This window comes from Artibeus jamaicensis, unplaced genomic scaffold (assembly GCF_021234435.1).
Source record: "Artibeus jamaicensis isolate MK-2021 breed Jamaican fruit bat unplaced genomic scaffold, CSHL_Jam_final scaffold_369, whole genome shotgun sequence".
NCBI classification, from domain to species: Eukaryota; Metazoa; Chordata; class Mammalia; order Chiroptera; family Phyllostomidae; genus Artibeus; species Artibeus jamaicensis.
The window spans coordinates 29,639,474-29,653,803 of record NW_026522042.1 but is presented as its reverse complement, the minus strand read 5'-3'; the positions used below and the strand labels follow the sequence as shown (position 1 = coordinate 29,653,803).

General features: G+C 47.3%; 1 protein-coding gene across 2 annotated transcripts in view; it reads left to right on the top strand.

Annotated features, from left to right (window-relative positions):
• The window catches only part of ADCY2 (adenylate cyclase 2), a 355,653-nt gene that overhangs the window by 323,074 nt on the left and 18,249 nt on the right, over positions 1–14,330 (top strand). For both annotated transcript variants that reach the window (XM_053657169.1, XM_053657168.1), the window contains 3 exons: positions 1,292–1,450; positions 10,792–10,938; positions 12,638–12,745. In XM_053657169.1, coding sequence (XP_053513144.1) covers positions 1,292–1,450; positions 10,792–10,938; positions 12,638–12,745 — 414 coding nt within the window. The remainder of the gene's footprint in view (positions 1–1,291; positions 1,451–10,791; positions 10,939–12,637; positions 12,746–14,330) is intronic.

Here is a 14,330-nt window from a genome sequence, read left to right as displayed (position 1 = left end):
CCCCAAAAGACCCAAATAAATAATCTATTCTGCACGCAAATGGCCATTATTAGTAAGTGCCCAGCATGGTCGACATAAACACCGAATGTGGGAAATTTGACATTAATGTAAAACGTTCTTATAAACAAACTTAAAAATACCACTTGCAGTCTGTTTTGATAAATGTCTGTCTATGTGAGGCAAAAATAAATGCCGCGCTACAGGAGGAGTAGCAGTTTTTTAGTGGATCAAACATAGTTTGATCAAACCTAGTAGGTGAATGATCATCGCTCTTTGGAATCAGAATGTGGATTTTTTTTTAATTGTCACTTGTTTCTGAGGGGCTGTTTGTGTGTGTGTGTCTGTGTTGTTGTCGTCATGTTTTGTACTGTCACTGGTGCGATTAACCAACTCATAAAACCAACAAGCCCCCTGCATCTAGTTCTTCTTTGCATTTACTTGTCCGTAAATTACTGCCCGTGCTGAAATACACCCCTGTAGTAGGCCTGCTGTTACAGGTGAGTCCACTCAAGCCTGTTTCATTATATTAAATTATTTACATCATACTTGTCACAAAACGATGCCAAAACCAGAGACCCACTGACATAAACAGGCCTCTCTATTTCTACAATGTTAATAACTGGTTTTCTAAAAACATTAAGTTTTAATACATTATAAAGCATTTGCACATGTTTTTATTACCAGGCACCATCTTAATTAAATGATAGGAAAATGAACTTTTGTCTAAGTATAATGTCATTCTCTCAGTACAATGAAATACCAAACAAAAATGCATATTTTTCAATGAATACTTAATTATATAATTTGTGGTGGGGAAAACTGATTTTTAAATATGAAAGGCAAACAGCCACAAATGAACACTATTATTTTTAAATGCAAATCAAATAATGCAGTCTCTCTACTAATATGCTTTCCATTTCTCAGTTATTCATTATTTATATTCTGTTATGCCTCTTTTCAAGAATAATTCAGCTTTTATTAACATAACTAAACAAGAAGCTTTCATGTCCTTTTTTTTTTTTTTTTTTTTTTTTTTTGGTAAACCTCCAACATAACTGTTTTCTCCGTTCCTGAGGATGGTTCACTCCTGAACTTGTTTTCGCAAATCTGTGTCAGAGGTTGAGTGAGAGGCATTTTCAGGGACCGGGGGTTTTGCAGGGAAGGTGACGATTCTGTTTGGGGGTTCTTTATTCGGTTTTGTTTCATTCTTTTTATTTTCTCTTTAAAACCTCCACTCTCTGGCAGGACAAGATGCCTATTGTTTCTTTACCTCTGTGTCCTCTTGTAACAGAATGAATATTACTGTAGGTTAGACTTCTTATGGAAGAACAAATTCAATAAAGAGCGGGAGGAGATAGAAACCATGGAGAACCTGAACCGCGTGCTGCTGGAGAACGTGCTTCCTGCCCACGTGGCTGAGCACTTCCTGGCCAGGAGCCTGAAGAATGAGGTGAGACAGGTGGGGTTGATGGCCAGGACAGGGTGGTGGCCGGGTGAGGCCCGGGTGCTCCAGGCAGTCACGGGATGCCTGTGGCACTTCAAACACCTAACTGTTCAAGTCTACTTTCAAGAGGATATTGATGAGCTGTATAGACGTCAGTCAAGAAGAATGAGCTAGCATCACCACTGAGCATCTTAGCATGGAACTGATTCATTATTCCTAACTTTTCCCCAGTAACATAAAGTTCTGAAGATGCAATATGAGACACTGGAGTTCCAAACAGGTATATCACAGAAGCAGCCAGCCGGTCCCTAGTGTAGGAGGATGCCTTTAGTACCAGCATACACTAGAGACCCAAATCCAGAGGGAAAATTAAACCGAACATGTCACACGTCCCCTCTTTGATTTCTCATGACTTTCCCGAGAGCCTTCTGCAGGTTTTAGAACTTCAAACATATGAGATGGAATTTGGAAATTATCCACACAAGAGCAGATCAAAGTCTTGAGTCCATCCATTTAAATGAATGGAAATGGCAATTTTATGGAAAGTCTAAAGGGATGGATATTTTACTAGCACTGGAAATGCTAGGGTGTCATGTCATTGTTGAAATGACTTACAAAATGAAATGTCATGCAACTCTGTTAATATTTCTGAGTTACAAGATATATATCCAGTGGGAATGTATTAATTTAAGAAACAGGTATTTGAGTGCCCACTGCATGCAAAGCCCTGTGTTGAGTACAGCACAGTTTCAAAGATGTGTGAGGGGCAACCCAGTTCTTAGGAAAGTTTCAGTGAGATGGAGAGTAAATGGGAGATCAGGAAGCCTGTAGATGGATGAACTCAATTGTGATGAAGCTCTAGAATGAGCTAAAGCAACCTGGAGAGGCAAGGTTTGTACAGTATTTTTCTGAAACACATGAAAATTTGACATGAAGAAGTGCCCAGTGGTAGGTGAGATGCCGGACACTGTCATCTTCCTGGGAGCATACTGGGCACGTGAGCCAGGCCAGGGTCCCGCCACAGGCATGACTGACTGCAGACCATGCACTTTCCTACTTCTCCTGGTACTGAAGCAACCAATTTATCCATTGGTCATAGATGATGAAATCATTACATCTGTTAGGAAGGAACCACCAGTTTTCATTAGCAGTGTGAGAGGACCCTCATGTCTATATGTCTAGGCATCAATTCAGTTTATAAATCCATCAAGTACGTAATTTTTCCCCTGTCCATTGGCCAGGCTGGTACTGGGCCTGGACACACAGATGACTGGGACAGAGGTGGCCTTGTTCCTCTTGGAGGCCCCAGTCCACAGGAGGGAACAGGATCTGTCGTCTTTAAGGGTGCTGGCAGTGTGAATGTGGCAGTCCAGAAAGGCCACCTTTGTCAGGAAGTGGCTTCTGAACCTGACAAGAAAGTACTAGAAGCTAGCAGGGAGCTGGAGGCTGGGGAGGCCGAGGGAGAGAACATTCTAAACTCCACAGGGCCGTGTCTGTCCTACCAGATGCCAGGACAGTGCCTAGTTCAAGTTGAAAAGGCCCCAGGGTTGAGCCTTAACATGCCTTGCACATTCCCTTCATCCCTCCCACCTCTCCCTGGACCAAACCTTCAGAATCTGTGGATTCTTTCTCTTCTTTCCTGTTTGCCCAACTTATTGGAACAAGTATCTGATCTCGATGACCCCTTCGGAAATATAAGGAAAGCAGGGAGAAGGAGAATGAAACCTAGAGCTAAACAGAGTGGGCTCGGATCTTAGGCCAGCATTTCCTATCATGTGAACTTCAGCCAGTTTCTTCCCGGGGCTGAGCCCTGGTCTCCTCATTTCCCAAAAAGAATCATGCCTTACTCTGCAGTTGCATTGGGAAAAGCAGGGAATACTTACACAGCGAGTCATACTGAACACCCCTCCAGGTAAGGTGGACACTGATCATCAGATCAGGGCATAGAGTTCCATCATTCAAGTGGCACATATCTGGCAGGGAGGGCAGTGCCCAAGCTCAAGTGCTCATGGCTGACATAGACTCATCATTTACTGAACAGCCCTACTGTGTGCCATGCCAGTGACCCTCATGCCACCAGCACTACCCTCTGTGCTCTCAAGACTGGGGTAACAATTCTCTTCAAGTCCCCTCATTAGTGCTGCTAATTAAAAACACACACAGTGTCTCCCATCACCTTCAGCACCCAGGTGGGCTTGCTGGAGGAAGAGGAAGCAGGTTTGCACCCTGGCTCTGGCACTCGCCACTGTGTGCGCCGTTGGGGAACTTTTCAGAGACCAGCTCTGCGCCTCATTTCCTCGTTTGTCAGGTAGAGGTGAAGACGGCTTATTTCTTCATTCAGGAAATGTCTTCCTGAGCAGGCAGCCCACAGCCCTGCAGGGAAACAGATGGGAACTCAGTCTGAGATTTCCAACCTCTTACTGCCACAAAGGCAGCCATGTCAGGGGACTTGGGTTCTTGCTCAGGGTCCCGTGACCCACATGCATCATTAGATTTGCACTCTCAAGCTACTGACCTGACATTGCTCAGGTTGGTAGAGCTACACATGTCGAACCTGAAATTAGGGGCCTCAGACCGATGGGACAACCCTTCAAGTGATCACCTCATTCCGCAAGGCCTTCTGTATTTAGTCAGACAACACAGAGCTCCCCTTGCCTGTAACTTTTTATATTTTACTGTCACTTTATTTTTAGGTAGGGGAGGCTGCTCAAGCAGCCACTGTATTACTTGGGGACTGTGGGGGGCAACTTTCCTCCAAGTCCCCCAGCCGCCATGGATGGGAGTAATCATGACTGAGACATGATGTGATCTGCTTGGGGAGGAGAAGTAGCCATTTTCCCAGAAAAATGGCCGTGAGCAGTGGCTGGTTTCTCAGGGGAAAAAGGCGTTGCACTCCCTCCAAGGGCTTTTATTGGGTTGTAATACACAGGAATACAGGGCGGCAAGGATCAAATAATAGATAACACTTCAAAGAAATCTGAGGGTATGAGTCAGAGTCTGTCAGGAACAGAGTTTTAGGGTTTACTGCTTGAACCCTTAAACATATGAATGAAAGCACTCTTAGCAGAGCAGATTTCACAGGATTATCAGGAAGTCTTTGTGATGCCAGATTTTCCCCCAGGACACGCCCTAGCAAGGCAAGGAGCTGCACCTCTCCCCATCAGGTATTCAGGCTTAAGGGGGTTAGAGCCAGGAAGCACTTCTCCCAGAGAACGTGGGAACTCGGCTGTCTCAAAGGGGGGGGGGGGGGGGGTGAGACTCCATTGTTCTTTGTTGTAGCCCCCTGAGTCCTTCCATGAAGGCCTCCCAGGTGATTGAGTCTGGCTTAGGTTGCCCCCCCACTGTGAGGGGTCTTACCCATCACTGACCTCCAACCCAAGCTCTGGGGGCAGGGAGAGGAAACTGAGGCAGCATTTGCTACCAGAGACAAGCTTTGTCTCCTGCGGCTTGCATTCCAAAGGTCGTCCCTGGCCCTTAGCCACAAGGGATTGAGATACAATTCCTAGAACCAGGCAGAGCAGTCTACAAAAGGGGACAAAAAGTTATAGGGAGGCCCAGGGGGTGCCTGCCATCAAGCAGCCCATGCCATGGACTCGAAGATTCTGCACCCCTCTGGAGCAGGTTTTGTTCTCTAGTTGCAGGTAGTACAGGTGATTCTGTCAGGTGAAGATTAAATAAAGGTGCCGAACAAGAACAGAATCACAAAGCCTGGCCCGAAGGTTCTCAGAGCTCCCACTGTGAGTCTCAGTAAGGGAGGGTTTGGGGTTTTGTTTGTTTCTTTCTCCCAAAACTCAGAACAAAGTTATTATAAAGAGACTCATTTGAATGCATAGCAAACACCTGTTCCATCCTTTCAACATCCCAACAGGCTCAGTGCTTAACTCCTCCTGTCACAATCAGACCTTCCTGTCCTGGACTGGTCCTGGAACACTGCACCCCCTGACCCAGTCATGTGTCATCCTAACCTCAGAATCCCAGGCCAGGTTGGGCTGACAGTGTCTGGACTTCTGCAACTAAATGGTAATGGTGTCCGTATTATTGAACAGTGTAGATGCATGGCCAAGGTTGCTGGCACCCCTCCAGTGTTAGGACCTAATAGGTATATCCTGTGTAGCTCTCTCTCTCTCTCCCTCAGGCTCCCTGGGGGAAGCTCTTGTTACTGTTCAAGCAGGATTGTTTCCACCAAATTCCAGACCCAAGCCAGGGGTGGCAGAGTATGCCCAATGCTGGGGACCGAGAGAGGTCTCCACCCACAAGAGCAGGGCTTCTGCAGGTGAATGATGCCCGCGGCACCAGCTCAATGTGCCCTTCCTGGGCTGCAGGCCAGCTTTCCTCTACCTGCTGTGCCTGTTTGGCGGCCGACAGCAAAGCTCTTGTCCCAAGCCTGGCACTACAGCTGTGGAACCTCAGGGTCCGTTCTCTTAGAGGCTGTGATTAATTTTTCAAGCACTAGTTTATGCAAAGCTCTTAGAGCAGAGCCTGGCATGCAATGCAGTAAACACTCAGTTTTAGTTATCTTTTAAACAAACAGCCCAGACTTAATGCAAAACTTCAGAATCACTGCCTCCTCCCCCTCCCCCTCCCCCTCCCCCTCCCCCACCCATCACCCAGCCCTGAAATGTATCAATAGATTCCAAGAAGTCTTCTTTCCCCTGCCCTTCTGGGCCTGAGTAGAGTGGAGAAGGAAGCCCAGTGTCATCACTTTGTCCCCTTACCCTGCGCCTTCTCTTTGGGGGTGAGCTGAGCACTCACCACCTCTTCATGCAGAGACCCCCAGGACTATAGGGTGTGGCCAGGAGCGTGGCTTTCAGTCCTGGGGTAAAGGACTGCGCCCTGTGGCTTTCTGCAGCTCTCCCTGGGGACATGCGACCTAGGCCAGGACCCACATTAACAAAGAGCTTTCTGGAGGGTCACTTTGATTCTCCTACCTACTACACCGATGTACAGAAGGAATTATCTTCCCTCCTGAAATAAGGAGTACAGAATGATTCAATCTCAGTAACAATGCTGAAAAGCTTTAATTTTAGAGAGAAACTGTGCATATGCCTGTGCTCCAGCATGTGGGCAGAGAGCTGCCGCTTGCCTCCAAGTTCAGGTTTGCAGGACATGGTGGGGACAGCCTGTGTCTTACCTGAAATTTGTGGGAGCTTGTCTACCAGCTGTGTCCTGGCCAGATCCCGGCCCGCAGACCTCTCAGGCACAGGCGTGCACCCAGACGGAGCCTGCGGGTTTATAAAGCCTGCTCTTCAGACTGCTGTGTTGTCACAAATAATGTTTCTGAGAGGCCCTTGAACAGATGTGGAAGCTAGCTTTCATCACTGGCTGAAAGGAGCTCATTGTGTCGCCCAGTGGAGCTTCTGTCAAGTCCCCGGGTGGAAAGGACGGCATGTGATTTTGAGCCTGGCAGCCTCATTCTAGAGGAGCTGACACTTGATCAGAACAAGATACGGATGCTACCGAGGACATGGGGGGACGCAGCTTGCACACAAAACAGCACCTCCCTTCTCAGCACCGTGCATCCTCCCAACCACCTTGGGGCAGACGATCACCCATGTCCCTGATAGAGCCAGGCTGGAAACTCACCAGGCTGTTTCTGTGCTTCCTAATCACTTGACTCCCCTGGGTGAATGAGTCATTAGCTGACGACTGGGACAGCAGGTGCTAAACAGCAGCAAATGAGCTATAGCCCAAGTCAGTAGGAGAACGCTGGTCTAGGAGTTGGGGGACCTTAGTGGCAGTTCTGAACATTTTCTAGGACATACCAAGCTCCCTGCCACTTAGGCGAGAAGCTCCCAGCATCTCCCTATCTGGGCACAGACAGCACTAAGTACACTTGGTGTTTATGTTCACTTTATTTGCTCTCTCTCCAACTGGACCCTAAGCTCCTTTAGGGCAGGGCATATGCTGTCCCTCTCTGTGTCCCTAACACCTTGTTTGAAGCCCCAGCAGGCCCTCAGGATGGGTTGTGTGTGTGTGTGTGTGTGTGTGTGTGTGTATACACCAGGATGCTAAAGTGAACTTCATCTGTGGCACAACAGACAGTACCTCCCCTACTTCAAAGTGACTCCAGAGCAGTGTGTAGAATTGACACATGTGAGAGTTATATGACTCTTGACCCTTTGTAGGAATCAACTGGGAGCATAGAGGTTGGAGGAGGGATTTGGGACAGATGCATGGACAAGGAAGTCCCACTTGAAGGCCGGTGGGGCATCCCCCCTTCACCTCTAGCCTAGTGAATGACTGGAATTTCTCAGCGTGGGATGTATCCCCCAGGACTTGAGTCCTTGAATTGGCCTGGGGAAGCCCCTCCACAGTGGGGCACAGGTGACAGGCAGGTTCCTGAGAGGTGGGAAGTGCAGAAGGCAGGGGCTGCTTGAAGTGTGGGGCCGAGAGAGCAGGGAGCTGCAGGTGGGGACGCGATGGCACCAGCAAGGCTTTGAAGGGCAAAGGGTGCTGCATGTTGCCTGGGACCACACAAGAGAAGTTCAACTGGCGTGGGGTTGTTTTAGATGTGGTTTGAAAAAGCTGCCTGGAGGGGTGAAGGCACCCCAGCAGAGAAGTTTAAAAGAATAGCCAGAGAGCCCAGGGCAGAAAAAGTAGGAACAGGCAGGAGAGAATGTGTTGCCCACATCAAGTAGACCTTGGGAAGGATAGTTGGTGATTGGACAGGGGATGAGAAATCTTCAAATAACCCATGCACATGTCCACCAGGCTCTAGTACCCAGGGAGCATGATGCAGTTTATGGAAAACTTCCCTCCAACAGACGTTTCCCTCCCATTCTCCTCCCTTGGATGGCGTGGAAAGCCTGACTAGTGAGTTGGAGGGTCAGAGTAGAAGCATGAGAAGCAGAGAGAGGGGATAGGAGCCACCATGCCCCCTTCCCCAACCTACAGATGCCCCACGGCAACAGGCTTACCCCAGGCAAAGGAAAGCTGCGTACTCACTGATGTTCTGAGTTTTGACCGCTCACTGGGCTGGGCACTTTAATTATTGACAAGAAGATTCATATTATCCAACTTTTCATCCAGGGTTCGGGAAGAATTGATTCCACTCAATAAACTGAAAGTCCCGGTAGGCACAGAAGTGTATTTGGCTTTGTGTCTATTTTTCCATTACTTGAGCAGAATGATTGCACGTGAGTAAATGTTAAAATGACATCTAAGCTCAATTCTAATGCTCAGTGGCACTTTTTGGCAGCTGTGTGATGGACAGGAGTGATCCATTCTAGACCCTGAAATGTTCTTAAAGACTGCCTATCTGCCCAACCCCACCCCCAGATCCTCTGGAAATATAAGACGAGCTCAGGCTGTTGACCAATCGGCTTGTGATCCCCTGTGGCCCCAAGCTCAACCCAAAGACCTGAGGGAACCTCTCATGATTTAGAGTATGTTTCTTAGCCCTGTGAGTCTCACTGACTCCAGAGATTTTGTGAATCTTTCCATTTGTGAATTTCTCCCAGTTCTCAAGCACAGTCCTAGGAATATCCAGAATTAGGGACCAGGGGCCACTGATTCCTGCTCACCCTTGCTGTCTCCCTGAAGGTTCCAAGTGACCAATCTGTCAGAGGGAGTGGGTGAAAGGTTTGCAGCCCATGACCCCAGCAGCACTCACAGTCCTCAGAGTTCTAGACCAGGACTCCAGAGACCAGTGCAGCCAGCTGGGAGCCTTGGTGGGTCACCCAACAACCCTGACCTTCCATTTCCTCACTTAGCCCATAGTTCGTAATCAAAGCTGCACAGCTGGATAATCCATGTAGCTTTTGAAAAGATGCACATGCCCAGACCCCATCCCAGGGGATGGACAAGGTCTGGTTGGTCAGTGGGGAGGCCTAGCCTTCTGCCTTTCTAGATGTACCCATTTTCCTTAAGAGCAGGAAAGTCAGTAGAATTTATGCTACTTTTATAAAACTGATATTTTTAACTAGAACAGGCTCCTAGAGGGTATCTCTCCCCTGTTAGCCATACTTCCTGGCTTAGCCAGCATTGCTGGAACCTAAGCTTGGTAATCACATATGCAGGGGTTGTCTTTCCAGCATATGAATGTTCACAAAAACAATTGGCAGAGAGAGAAAGTACAAGTCTGCCCAGTGAGCCAGGTAACCCACATTGAGATATGAGTAGAAAGGGAAACATTGATTCTGTCGTTCCTGTATTTTCAGTGGTAGACAGCATTACAAGGTGGTTGTCCTAAGAACAGGAAGGTGACATGAGTCTAGCTTTTCAAGGAAGTAGTTGTGACTTTCTGTGGGTCACCATTGCCCTAGTGTGTTTGTTGTGAGACCTCAGTGAGGGAAGAAAGGGTCTTCTGAGAGGCCACGTTGGAGTTATTGTAATGTTGAAGTACTCGGTGTCTGCCAAGAGATTCACCTGGGTGCCCCAGAGGACAGAGCTCGCTGACAGCATTCATGCAGAGTGGATTTCCTCGCTCTGCCAAGCACCCAGGAAGCGCCAGCTGCTGGCATTCTTTCCTCATTCAGAGGGTGGTCATCTTGCTTTTCAGAACTGGCCTCACATTGCCTGGGGGGGGAGGGAGCATTTCCCATGATGCATTGTACCACCCCTGGCACCTGGCCGTCCTGTCTTTGTTGGGCCATCCGAGTGCCCTGGTGAGCCAGAACCAGGGGGAGGGCGAATCCTCACTCCTGGGATTAGCCCCATGCCCACATAACGACCATTCCTTTCTGAAACTTTGACTGAATTTTAACTGTATGTTGGGAAAATTATTAAAACACCTTGAAATTATGTTTATGAGACATTGTATTTTATTCATGTCCAAGGACAAAGAACTATGAGCCTCTTTCTATTTAAAAACAGCCATCTGTATTAAAAACTGTTGATGTCTAATGCAATATGATGCGTGGCCTGAGTTGCTTCCCTGGTTCCTTCTGTGTAACTAAGAAGTAACTTGATGAGTTTCATCTGCTCCTTTCAGGAGACACTAAAAAGGGAAGTACATAAAGATCTCAACCCAAAAAATGAAGCTGTGATGAGTCAGTCATTGTAGGACAATGTAATCGTTTGAGAAATCACTTTGTTTCCTTTCAGTTGCTTAAAGAACACTTTTTTTCCTAAGTCAGAAGTCTGTGGTCTCTTATAAGAGAGACCTAAGGTAGGGATGCCAAAGAGCTTTAACTGGAAGGGCATCTCATATTAGCTGGGAGTGGCAGCGAGTAGAGGCTTCCGAGCCTGCATCTGACGTACTAGAAGCCTTCGCTTGTGGTCAAAGGCCAGTGTCTGGAATGGGCCTGGGACTGGGGTGGGACAGATGGTGTGAGGCACCAACCCTAGTGGGGGGAAACACTGGCATTAGGAGCGTGGTGCTGAGCTCTTCCTTTTCTCCTGGGCAGGAGTTGTACCACCAGTCCTATGACTGCGTCTGCGTTATGTTTGCCTCCATCCCGGACTTCAAGGAATTCTACACAGAATCAGATGTCAACAAGGAGGGCTTGGAGTGCCTGCGGCTCTTGAATGAGATCATCGCCGACTTTGATGATGTAGGTGCCTCAGAGTAACCCTGGAAGGGCAAGGGCAACCCCAGTCCCACGCTGGGCATTCCCGGGGCCAGGGCAGTTAAAGTTGCTCATTTTGCTGTATCTTAAAACTTTCCCTTTAGTGTAATATCTCATGGCTGGAGTTAAAGCTTTTGGCTCTTTTTAAGTCCCTGAAAATTTTGGAGAAACAAATGTATTTTATTTGTGAGAGGGTATGATTGCTGGGAACCACTACCAAAATCTGTTCAATAAAATACCGATCCAGTGTGCTCATTAATTTTTTGAAAGTCTTGAGCTCCAAGGAAAATACTTGCCCATCCACTTTTATGTAAAAAAGGCAATGAATCTGTTGATCATAGTGGATTACTGGCCTGTCTATCTGACGTATGCCAAGGTCTCTGTCAGATGCAACCTGAACTGTGCATGGATGACATGCTTTGTGTTGGAAGAGCAGTGCATACCTGGGATAATATATTTTAGAAGGGACAGGTATATATTTTGAATGTAAAATGGATGTCATTTTTCAATATCTTGCCTGTGTAAAGAATAATATGTTTTGTTTTCTGATAAGAACATACGCACTTCTGGCTAACTATTCTTATAAATCTGAAGCAAAACTTAGAAAAATTGACGTCCATGAGTATCAGCTTATCATGATTCATGGAACTTTGAAATACAGCAATGAAATTATATAATATGATGGTTTCAGGCCAACCTCTAAATGTTTTGAGGAAACTATACATTTCTCTGTTACCATCATCATCACCATGAGGTTGACTCAAGACTGGTGGGAAAGTAGTGACAATAGAGATTTCCACTGTTATGCTGGGTTTGTAGTGAAAAATGGTGGCATATTTCCTCCAGCTGCCCCTCAGTGAGATGGATGTTCCCGGTACCAGTGGGTGGGTGACGGTGCTCCTCCAGAGTGGATTGGCTCTGGGTTTGTGGTTTGGGGATTTGCTCACCTATCTTAAATTCTCTGATATGTAATCTTGAAGGAAACTTCTTTGAAACAGGAGTCCCAAGGAAGGGTCAGAAAGATGTCCTTGACTTTGACCGATCCCTTTGTCCTCCAGAGCAGATACCCAGCCTTCCAGAGTTTCCTTCCCTTGCCCCCTTATTTGAAACCACTGTCACCTGCATCTTCATGTGTCCTGGTCCCTTCACCTTCACTAGCAAATTTTTAAAGGTAATTCATGTTCATTAGGAGTGAATCATACTGCATTTCCTTCCAAGCATACATTCTTTGTGAAATTCATAAAGTATTCTTTCCCAACAAAGCCCAAGGTCAAAGGATAAATAAGCAGTGGGTGAAAAATCTCATGTTACTATTACTGTGAACTAGAATTTGAGAATGTCTCTAGAAAGTGCTTGACCTTGGGTCAGCACTCAACTGAGTAATGCAGTAGTTTTTAACTTTTTTTATCTGGTAGCACACATAAATTAATTACTAAAATTCTGTACCATAGTAAAAAACACACTTTTTGCTGACCTGACAAAAATAGGTATCATTTTGATTCATTCACACCAGGCAGCTGTTGCTGTATTGGGTGTTGTCATTTTTTTTTATTTGATAGTCTAAGGGAAAAGAGGTCAGTGCCCCAGATGAAATGTGCAGTCAGGTACTGCATATTTTAAAAATCCTGGTGGCACACCAGGTAGAAGTTGCTGGAATAACCAAATGATTGTCATTGCCTCGCAGCTGCTATCCAAGCCAAAATTCAGTGGAGTTGAGAAGATCAAGACCATCGGCAGCACGTACATGGCCGCGACGGGCCTGAGTGCCGTGCCCAGCCAGGAGCACGCCCAGGTACGGGCCTGTGGGCCACACACTTGCACCTTAGCTCCCCCCACAAGTTGTCCATGGAACCAAACGATCGTGCAATGACCACAAACTGTTCTCTGTGCACACCCGAATCTCAGTGGTTAAGGTCTTCCCAGAGAACATGAGAATCCCAGAGTCCTCACTGAACTTTCTCTGGCGGACAGAGAAAGAAAAACCCAACCAATCCGCTGACTGCTTGGGACCAGACACATGTGCAAAATGTAGGCTTTTAGAGCTGTCTGTGTAGAGGTGGCTCACTACAGGATGATTCCTGATCTTTTGGTTAAAAACATGCTATCACAAACCAAGCTGACCAAATCGAAATTTAGTCAAAAAGGCGATTTGGACAAAATTGAGTGTCTTCAATCACCTAGGATTTTTGAGGGGGTTTTCCATTATGTTGTGTTTTGCTTCTGTGTGTGTGTGCAGATACCTTTATGTAACTTGTGGGTCCATAAACAAGACCCCTGTCCCTACAGGGCAGTGGGCCCCTGACAGGCCCCAGTGCAGGTTCACGGTGGGACAGAGGACCAGACCTTGCCAGAGCACAGCTTGCTGGAGGCAGGTGGAGTCCTCCTGAAGGGCTGAGCCCCATATGCTCAGCTTCCTCTCCCACACCCACCTCCCACGGATGAAGTGAGAGAGGGACAGCCATGTGCTGAAGCAGAGCTCCCTCCTCCAGGAACACCAAGACAGGATCCTCTTTTTCTCTCTCTCTCTTATTCATGGGCACAGAATAGAATGTGAAATGTCCAGCTGAACATGAACACTACCATTTTTCCAGGTGAATGAGGTCAGTCCACATCCTGTCTTCATTGAAGATTTCAGTACTCTAGTTCATTCTGGATTTTTGTGCATTCATTTTGATTTTTTAAAATATTGCATCAGGAGTTATTTCTCATGGCTGATTAGCTTCTTGGTGCCCCCTTAAGTTTTGTCCCCAAAGTAGGGGCCTCACTCTCCTCACCCTGATTCCAGGCCTCATCCGGGGTCTCTCTAGCTGACATCCTGTTGTGGACCAGGTAGGGCCCTCGACCTGATCATACTCACTGCACATCCCAGCTCTCCAAAAGCCACTTACCATCCCTTCGCAGGGCCTCCAAGCAGAAATCCTCAGAGGTGCCACCCTGTGAAGACCTGGTCAGCCTTCAGCATGTGGACTTGGCCCAGCGTTCACCATCCTCACCTCACTAATGTGTCCTCCTGTCTTCCTGGTGCTCTGTGCCTCCAGCCACTCATTCTCTGCATCCTGTCTGTGGCCTCTGGTGGAGCTGGCCATTGCCTTTGCCCAGATGTCCAGCTTCTGGGATTTTCACTTGGCTGACCCCTGCCTGTGGTCCCCACTCTTTGGGACATGATCCCTGTTCTTTCCCAAATACCTCCTTTCTGTCAGGGATCTCACCTATAACTCAACCTTTCCCCTCTGCATATTTGACCCCCATTAAACCATCCTCTGCCATCCCGACCCTGGAGCCAGGCTTGGCTATCACACTAGCTGTCCATGAACATCCAGCATTCTCCCCCCACCCTCATTTTGTTCTTGTCCTCCCTACTCCCAAAACAGGGCCAA